Here is a 9,974-nt window from a genome sequence, read left to right as displayed (position 1 = left end):
AGGGAAGCAAAGATATCTGAGCCATCTAAGTCACTCGAGAAGCAAGTTGTTGTGCAAGCACAGTTCCCTCACTTGCAAAATGTTCCTCAAAAACGTGTCACCAGGCCATTTTCTGCCATCAGGAGGAAGCACGGGGTATCAACCCTCCGCAGGCGCCAGCTCGCTCGTAAGGAGCATTTGCATTTGATCCCAGGGGAGGGCTGATAATGCTGCCACACTCCCAGGGCTGCGGATTACCAGGTGAAATAATGCATTTTCCCAACTCAGCCTGCTCTGCAATGCTCTTTGCTGCTCCCGAAGCTGCAGCAACTTTGGTGTAAGGTGTAAAGCCACATCACCATCACCACCAGCAGCTCCAGGAACCCCTCCTAGACACAAGCTCCAGCAACGCAGCGCCAAGCTCTCCCGTTTCTGTTTCCCAGGCATACAGCAGGACACAAGGCAGGAAACCTTGGCTCTGCCGCTGGCTCACCGCCTGGCTTTGGCACCAGCAGCACCTGGCTTCGTGCCATGGACCCCCTTCCCGTGGACCCCCTCCCTGTAAACCCAGAAGGATGGCAATCACCGCAGGGCTAGAGGTCCCTGGGTGAAAGCTGGGATGAGTTATTATTCTTGCTGGAAAGCAGCATCTCATAGCAGCGGTCTGCTCTGCCCCACAAAGCCCACGAGAGCAGAGCTCCCTTCCAGCGAGCTGGCGCCCAGCGCAATGCCGACCCTTCCTCACAGCACGCAGCCGAAACCCACCGCCCACAGCACAAACAGCTCCAAGCACAACGCAAACAAGAGCTGCCATGAACTTTTGCATCGCCAGGGAAAAGTGAGGACCACGAGGCTGCGTTAGACTTTTAAGTTGCTGGGAGCTAATCCTGCTTATTTCTCTTTCCTTTTAATTAGTCTTCATTAAGCACTGATACATCAAAACTGCTCGCCATGTATAACTATTAATCACATAGGGTATCAGCTTCAGTTAATTGCCCATATTTGTTCTCTGTCATTCCCCGTGCTAATAACAGCCTGCGTTCATAACCAGTCCCTGACATAACTAGTTGTTGAGTAATGCTGAGCACACCAGTCTGCACCAGGCAGGAGCAGGAGCCCAGGGACTGGATGCGACCACGTTTCCATGGCTCATCAGCACCCCAAATACACTGAGCCTCACAGCCTGTTGTATGAGACTGGCTTCATTGCTGGAAAACCGGAGGCCAGAGCAATACTGTGATGGGCCAAAGTCCCCAAGGAAGTCCAAAAGAAGGATTTCCAGAGGAGAAGGTTTCCTAGGAGCACAGTCCCACACCCTTCAGAGCCACCCCCAGATCGGGCTTGCTGTCCCCGCAATCTCTCCCTTGTTAAGAGCAACATCCCCATAAGCATCTTGTAAAAAGAGGACAAGAATGGAACAGAGCAGTTTGGTTGGACAGTACCTACAACAATCTTCTAGTCCAGCCGGCAGCATGGTTACCCATCTTTTGTGGAGGAAAGAACAGACCTTCACAGATCCTCATAGGTCCCTTCCAACCCGAGGTATTCTATGATCCTATGATCTAATTCGAGCAACACGGAATATTTTGCATCAACCTTTCGCATCAGTTTGGTGGCACTTGCACGGTTCCTCTGGAGGGGAAACATATTTGGTTTGTCGTACAGGAGAAGCCTTTGTTAGAGCCAAAAAATGGGCTCAGTTGTGGTGCTCTGCATCCCTCTGAAATAAAATGGTCCTTTCAACTCCAGCTCTGCCCTGGGGGAGCGCTCCTCCCAGCCCACCGTGCTTTAAAATAACCTCAGAGGCTGCTAACAAGGCCGGGGGCGGGGGGGGCCGGGGGGGGGGGGGGGGGGAGAAGAGAAACAAGCACTTTCTTCCCAGCAAACCCACCAACCCCAATGGCACAGGGAGCAAAAGGCTATACAGACATTACCCAAGGACGGGCAAAAAAAATTGCTCAGTGCCCCGAACAACGGAAGAAAAAGGAAAATAGACTTGTTGGGCAATCAGTGGATGGTTTGATGTGAAGAACCATGCTCCAGAGGAGAAAATACCATTCCTCTTTTGGGGATTAACACCAAGGAGTAAAAAGACATTTCTCAAGAGCTGAGAGGGCCAAAATCCCCGTAATTAGAGCACAGCCGGTCCTCCCGCTGTGCGTGTCATTTTTTCACACTAGAATTTACTTCCTGACAGTCATTTCTTGGGGCTGGCTCCCATTTTTCTGGGTAGGAAATCCATGCCCAGGCTGTAAAATTCTGACACTCTGAGGCATCAAGCTGCAGTAAGTCACTTGGAGTTTTGTGCCCCGGACAGACTCTCGTGCGTTCAGTTTTGCCTGGTCATTTAATCACAGCCCACGTCCTGCTCTTCAACAAAACCCACACTCAGCTCCACCTCTGGGTCCGCAGAACCCCCCTTGCTCTCCTCTCCATGCTGTGGGTGGTAGAGCTTGGAGAAGAGAGGAGCAACAAGCACCTCCAGGGATAGGTCCCCTAGTAAGAAAGCACAGGAGAAAGGGAACAGCGTTTCGTGGCATCGCTCAGGGCTGATTTACAACCTCCCAAGGGTGGCGAACGCTGCATTCCCCAGCTTTAATAGCGGGGGCAGGGTCTGATGTTTCCTCAGCTGGAACACAAATGAAAAAAAGCATCAGGTTTCCTAGGACCACACTCCCATTTCCTTCAGCAGGTGATCCCTTGGCCCCCCTCACCCAGATATATATATATATGTTGTCCCCTTGTCATCCTCAATGGACACAGCAGCCGTGGTAGCGATTGCGTGAAGACACCGCAGGCAGGGTCAGTCCTTGCAGCCTCCAGCAATCACCATCCCATGATGTGGGAACTGCGATCCGTAGCCTTCACCCGGGCTGTCTTTGCAGAATTTCTGGCAACTTTGGTCTTCATCCTCTTTGGTCTGGGCTCTGCTCTGAACTGGCCCTCAGCTTCCTCCCCAAGCATCCTTCAAATCGCACTGGCTTTCGGCTTGGCCATCGGCACACTGGTCCAAGCCCTGGGGCACATCAGTGGAGCCCACATCAACCCGGCAGTGACGGTGGCTTGCCTCATCGGCTCCCAAGTCTCCTTCCTCCGTGCGGTCTTCTACGTGGTGGCGCAGCTCCTGGGGGGCGTTGTGGGGGCTGCCATCTTACACGAGATCACCCCAGCGGACTCCCGGGAAGGCCTGGCCATCAACAAGGTAAGGCTTCAGCCCATGGATGGGCTTGAAGGGGAGCGGGAAAGACTGGGTAGAGCTTCTGGGAAGGCTGAGGGATATGAGGAAAGGTTTTGTGGCCAGCAAAGACCTTCTTTATTTAATGCTGGGTAGGAAGCCATCATCAGCTGCAGCCCAGCACCATAAGCCTGCTGCACCAAGGGTCCTTCCAGGAGCAGGGATGAAGGCAGAACTCCAGGCTGTCTCCTCCACTTTTTAGACTAAAACCAGAGGTACAATTCAGCTGGCCATGTCGACACCTCCCTTAGAAGACAAAGCCACCGGCATCTCAACTTTATGAAGGGCTGTATTGTGGAGGAGCAGGGTTGGGAGGAGACCTGGTGTTTAGGGAAGGATGTGACCAGAAGTATCACCTCATCATTCCTCTGGCCCCAAGCTCACTCCTTTTTCCAGCCTTGCCATTGCTGCAGGGAGCCTCCTCTCCCCTCTGTGTTAACACCACCGCTATTTACAGGCTGCTGTGCCAGACCCCCAGCAATGGGGATGTTGTGCCAGGGGATGAGGGAGCGGGGGGCATGGTTTGGGTCTAAATCCCAACTTTTCATTAGATAGCACTGCTCATTAAGTTGCTTCCTGTTGTGACGGGATGGCCGCACCAGATCCAGCTGGTTCATCCCAATGCCTACCACACATGGGTGCCCTGGCAGTGCCGTCGCACAGTGCCAGAAGCATCACAAGGATCCAGTCTGGTTTCAGGAAAAAAAACATCCAGGGAGCCTGGTTTCAGAAAAAAAGAAAACCAGGGAGCCTTAAGAAGCCATGAGGGGACTCCCCAGTGATATCCCAACCTCCAGCATCCCCCTCCCCACCGATGCACATAGTACAAAGGGTGGGGAGGGGGATCATGGGGTTCACCACCCCCTCTCCATGTCCTACCACTCCTCTTCAGACAGGTAGTCAGCTGCATCTCCTGGAGATGCCCGTGCCAGGACCAGCATCACCCCAAGCCAAGACGCGAGGGAGGAGGCAGGCGGTGTGCTTTAGGAAGCAGCACACAGAAATCCCCCTCGGTGCGGCAGGGAGGCACTGCCAGGACCCAGCTTCACCGCCAAAGAGATTAGGAGGGTTGAAAAAGGGATTGGGGATTAATCTGAACAAGACTATAATAGCCGAGGTTTCACAAGTTTTAAGAGAGACTTTCAAAATGCCCAGCTCTGTTGCTTAAACCACCAAACAGAGGGAACAGGAATTTTGTTGGTTTGTTGTTGTTGGTTTTTTTTTCCCCATGGGCTGTTCATCTTGTAGCTGCCTGCACACACACACACACAAAAAAAGAAAAAAAAAAAGAGAAAAAAAAAAGAGAGGAATATCAGAGAGGAGCACAAGCAATATCTGACTCTGGATCCCAGCCAGGAGGGCAAATTGCCACTTTCATGTCATCACCGAGCCAAGTGCTCTTGGGAACCAGCATCTGGGAGGATGCACGGTGTCTGCAGCAGGAGTGACACAGGGAAAGAAAGGGCAGTGATGTGCCAGGACAGGCTGGGGGAAGCGACAGCAAAGGGAGACCACAGGCAGCAGGACTGCTGGCTGCAGATCTGGCTGGCAGGGCTGCCAGATCCACCCAGATCTGGATGAAGAACCACCAAGGTGGAAGAATAAAGTATCAGAAAGCAGAGCTGGATATGGGGAGCAACCAGGCAAAGCTTCAGATCAAATCTGACAAATCCTTTCAGTCACAAGAGTGTGGCAAGGGGAATAGGATTTTTTTTTTTTTAATGCCAAGACATTTCTTTTTTACATTTCCAAAATGCAATCTAAACTTTTCCAAAAGGCATTTTGCATTTTACTTAGAAGGAAAAGAAAAAAAAAAATATATCCTTGGAGTGGAAAGCAGAGTGGGAAAAGATACCCAAAGAAATGCCAATAAAACATTTTCTGCCAGGTCAATCAATTTATTACCCATTGACCCACTTTTCTTTTTACCTGAGAAATTTTTCCTCCTTTTCATATTCGTGCCAAAACCCTCACCTATTCCCTAGTCTGTTTGGTTCCCCCTGATCTGGGATCCCCCTCCACATTTCCAATCCAGTCACCGAATTTTCCTGTCCCTGAGACCCATTTTTCCTCCCCTTCCAGCTGCACAACGAGACGACGACGGGGCAGGCGGTGACCGTCGAGCTCTTCCTCACCTTCCAGCTGGTCCTGTGCATCTTTGCTTCCACCGATGAACGCCGAGAGGACAACCTGGGCTCTCCTGCCCTGTCCATCGGCCTTTCTGTTGCCGTGGGGCATCTCCTTGGGGTGGGTAGAACTGGGCTAAAACTCTGCGCTTTAGGTTGTCCTTGCATTTGCGCCCAAAGCTGCTTGGCTGCATGCCCTGGGGTGGACGGGGGATTTGAAACCCAACTGGTGGCCAGGGCTTCCTAGTGGAGAGAGGAGAAAAATCTCACCAGAGCCATAACAGAGACGTAGCCTGAGCTCTGCTTTTACTGGGCTCTTTACTTCTGCTGGGCTCTGCTGCTCCTGGAGTGCTGTGGGGAGCTCCAGGGATCAGTGGGGTCATCAGTCCTGGAGTGAACGTGTTAGCAACTGAGGCACTCTAGACCACAGTAAGGCTGGGAAGTATCTGGGATGCACGCCCAGGGAAATCCCTCCTGGACGACAGACCGAAGCAGCCCCCGACACTCCCAGCCTCTCAGTGCACGCACTAAACCAGCAACGCTGCACCACATCTTCCATCCTCAGTGCTCTGCAAGCCCATGTGTCGTTGAAGATTTGGTGGATGTAAGATGGAAGAAGAACAAGGGACTGTTCTTCTTCCATCCTCAGCAGCAAGGAGCAGCGCAGGACCAGGCACAGCAGGGGCTCATCCCCGCAGTCCTTGTCACACCACAGGGCACATCACCCAGCCTGCAGCTGAGTGGCACCGTGCTCAGCACACATGTGCTTGCACAGAAGATGCACAAATGCGAACAACTCACCCATGCTGGCTCAGGTGGTGGGAGCTGTTTCCATCCCTTTTCCTGGAACAGGCGTGCTGGAGGGTGAAACGTCAGCGTGGGGAATGAATCATGCTAATAACACACCAGGATCTTTTTTTTAATTGTGCTAAAAGGACATAATGCTAACCCTAAGCGTGGTGTTTCTCGGCAGATCCGTTACACTGGCTGCTCCATGAATCCAGCCAGATCTTTCGCCCCTGCTGTGATAGTTGGAGACTTCAGCGACCACTGGGTAAGAAGTCAGGTCTGGATGTCATTTTGGTGGGACAAGCCCCCCCGGATTACCTATATTCCTCGAAACCCACAGAGCCAGCCAGATTCCTGGCATTTCCGTGGCAGCTCCCAGCTGGAGGAGAGATGTAGAGATTAGCCAAACGAGGTGGGGCTGCTGGGCGCTTAATTGGTGCCTATCTAAGCAGGGAGCATTGCAACAGGAAAAGGGCGTGCGATTTGTTGACTGTGACTTAGTAAAAGCAGCAAAAGCAATGGCGAGTGGAGATCATCTTGCCGGTGCTGGGGACCTTTCCCAGTTCCAGCTGGATCTAGGCACACATTCTGCATCAGTTGGGAACACTGGCAGGCACTTCCATCTGCAAAGAGCATGCTCGGAGCCAGAGCTGCAGCGGTTCAGGCTGGCGTGCTCAGAGGTGTCCAGCCCAAGCTGGCAGCCTCATCTTCTCTACACTCCTCTCTACGGGTAGGGAGACACTTCTCCAGAGGAAGCCAAATCATTAAGCATGCTCCTGATGGGCCTGTCATTAAGATCACACAGCCCTCAACAGAGGAGGAAAGCCAGAAGAGGATGGTTAGGTATAATCAGGCACAACACAGCGGATGGGAGCTCAGGTCAACAGTGCTGGCCAAAGCAGAGCTGGCTTCTGCCTTTGGCTCCCAACGCACCCAGGGTAGGAAGGAACATCAGTCCCCTGCAAAGCTCTTCAGAGATCCAGATTCTTCTCTGTCCTTCGACCTCAGGTGGGTTTTTGCTCATCTGATTCTTCTCTTTCCCTTTCCTCCAGGTCTTCTGGGTGGGCCCCCTGGTTGGGGCAGCAGCAGCCTCCATCATCTACAACTACATCCTCTTCCCACAAGCCAAAACCTTCTCGGAGAGGCTGGCCATCTTCAAAGGCTTCGAGCCGGAGGAGGACTGGGCAGAGCGTGAGGTCCGGCGGCGGCAGTCAGTGGAGCTTCATTCCCCACAGACCCTGCCGAGGGGGATGTCCGAGAAGGTGTAGCCAGACTTCCCCCCAGGCCAAGAGAGGAGCCGGGGAAAACTCTGGCATCCGTTTCAGAGACGGTGCTTGTCCAGATCAGCATTTCACCGCTCGCTCTTTCCCTTCATTTTTGCTGGCCAACTCAAGTTGACTCATGTCCTGGGGAGATGCACCGTGGTGGTCCAACCCACCTTCTGCTGCCCAGCTCTCCCCATGGCTGATGGTTTTCTGATGCTGGGGGAAAATACCATTAAATCAAAGCCACCAGCATAGCAACAGGAACAAGGACACTGGGATCCTACCCTGGGCCGGCTCCTTCCACGTCCTCCCTGCAGCAGGTAGCGCTCGGCGGAGCTTGTTGCCCTTCACAAAGAGCTCTGAGGTGCCACAGAGTTGTTATTATAGCCATTTGCTGGGTGTGGAGGTTGCCACCCGATGCCTCATTACTGTTGAACTCTACTCACCTGTCTCCCACTTCTTCTGGCTGCCCAGCTGTTTGTGCACACACACACACACATGCAGGAGCGCTCGCTCCCTGCCACAAATATCTCACAAACTGCAAGTTTTGCTGCTGCAAGGAATCAATTCACTGTTTACCACCCACCACGGGACACAGATGCCCTTCGCTCACATGGAGGCTTTCTGAGAAGTGGGACTGGAAGCGTCTCCTTGAGTCCCTGCTGGCCCCACTGGGGAGCTCTTGCAACAGCTCTCTCCTGTGACCATGAGAAACCTCCTGATTTTCAGCCCAAATTCATTCATGGCTTGCTTGTTCTCAGACCAGTGTTGTCCTTTAGCTTCAATGCTTGATCTTTCTCTCTGATTTTTGCTTTCTTTCCTCTGTTCCTGTTCCACTCTAATTCTCAGATGGGTAACACAAAGTGTTTCAGGTGGGATCTTCATCATTTGCTTCCTACAGCCCAGACCTTTTCCATGGCTACACCACGCCAAAGCCTCATAGCCATCCCACCCCTTTCTTCGGCTGTATCAGGACCTGGCTGTGGTCCCCAGCATCGTCAGAGCATTTGATTTAGTCTCTGGGATGCAACTTTGTTCTTTCAACCATTCATTTAATCCTGTTTCTATTACTTAGCCTAAAAGTCCTACATTTCCAGCACAACACCCTAATGCTTTTTTCTGTTGGTGATGTCTTCCCAGCACTGCACCCTCACAAAATGTCATCACCACATTCAGGCTTTTTCTGCTAAGTCTGTTAATATTCAGTGAGATTGGACCCAGTTCCAAATCACAAGGAACATAATTGATCATTTTCCCCTCTCTGACTGTTTTGACAGGAACCACCACTAAATGATGCTCTCCTCTACCTCTTTGTCCACCGTGCTCTACTGGTACCTGTCTCCTTCTACTGAATTCAGTTTCCTCTATTCCTCGCTGGGCTCTTCCCCAAATGTGTACTAATGGCTATTGCTGGAGAGAAAAGGAATAAACAAGATTTTCACCTGACCCAGACAAGGTGTTTTCATGGTCTTCGTTTCACCATCCCAAGTGAAGCATGAAGCTGCATCGCAGCAGCTCCTGCATCACCTCCTCTAGCTGTTATTTGCTGTCCCTGATGCCAGGCTGCAAAGCAAGGGGAGAAATTCTATCGCAGGTATCACGCTTTATTTGTTGAGCCAAGGATCCATTTTACTCGATTAGTCAATTAATACAAATATCCCCAGAAGGCTGCTATTGGTGTGCAGCAGGTTTAGCACTGGTTTAACCTATTCTCCACAGCAAAAATATTGATTCTGGTCCTCCACGTTGTTCCTTAATGGCAAAGGAGCATTTGAATATTATTTCAGAAACGGCTTTTCAAAAAAATCTGCCTGATCCCAGCAATGGGAATTAAAATCATGTTTCAAATCAGAGTATAAAACTGTATTTAAGTTACCACATGCTCAGTTTTAAAAGCAGTTTGTATTTTTGTTACCTTTCAAAGGAAAACAAATCTATGTATGCCAGGAAAACCCAAAGAAACTTACCTAGAAGTTATCCTGTCAATGATTTGCTTTTTAAAATGACATACAGCTGAATCTTCTTTTCTTTTTGGCAATGCTCAAGTTAATTACGTGCCTCTCCTCCTTCAGATCTAAGCATTTAACTTATTATTTACCCTGACAATGTTTAAGACTCATATAAACTGCACAGAGCCCAAAAATGAGTTTTAAAGTCTAATAATCACTGTACTCTTTCAAATAAAGTTCTTTAAATTCACTTCTACCCACTGAATTAGTACATGCAAACCAAACAATGACATATTTATGGACATATAATATATATACAGTCATATAAAGCAACCTCCCAGACCCTAAATTCCACAGCCACCAGTGCCGCCCAGCCCAGTCTGGCTTCAAGCGCAGCTGCCTCATGCCAACAACCTGCTGATGGGCAAAAGTGGCGTTAAAAGAACATCTCCCGTCTTCAAAACAGGGACTCACCAAACAAAGAGCATCCCTGCTTCAGCAGCCCTTGGATGCTCTGACGTCTGATCTGGCCAGATTCTGCTCCTGGCACACCAGGGCTGACACAAAGCCATCTCACTACACCACATCTTCAGGCGGCCAAAGCAGCCAAAGCCTTCTCTAGTCACTCACA

At 50.9% G+C, this 9,974-nt stretch overlaps 1 protein-coding gene across 1 annotated transcript; it reads left to right on the top strand.

Moving 5' to 3' along the window:
- Positions 1 to 2,813: 2,813 nt before the first annotated feature.
- On the top strand, positions 2,814 to 7,673 carry AQP2 (aquaporin 2). Its single transcript, XM_055696461.1, has 4 exons — positions 2,814 to 3,181; positions 5,297 to 5,461; positions 6,314 to 6,394; positions 7,182 to 7,673. The coding sequence occupies exons 1-4, from the start codon at positions 2,816 to 2,818 to the stop codon at positions 7,395 to 7,397; spliced, it is 828 nt and encodes a 275-aa protein (XP_055552436.1). The 5' UTR covers positions 2,814 to 2,815; the 3' UTR covers positions 7,398 to 7,673.
- Positions 7,674 to 9,974: the final 2,301 nt, after the last annotated feature.

Source organism: Falco cherrug, chromosome 19 (genome assembly GCF_023634085.1).
Source record: "Falco cherrug isolate bFalChe1 chromosome 19, bFalChe1.pri, whole genome shotgun sequence".
Taxonomy (NCBI): Eukaryota; Metazoa; Chordata; class Aves; order Falconiformes; family Falconidae; genus Falco; species Falco cherrug.
This window is presented reverse-complemented; position numbering and strand designations above follow the sequence as displayed.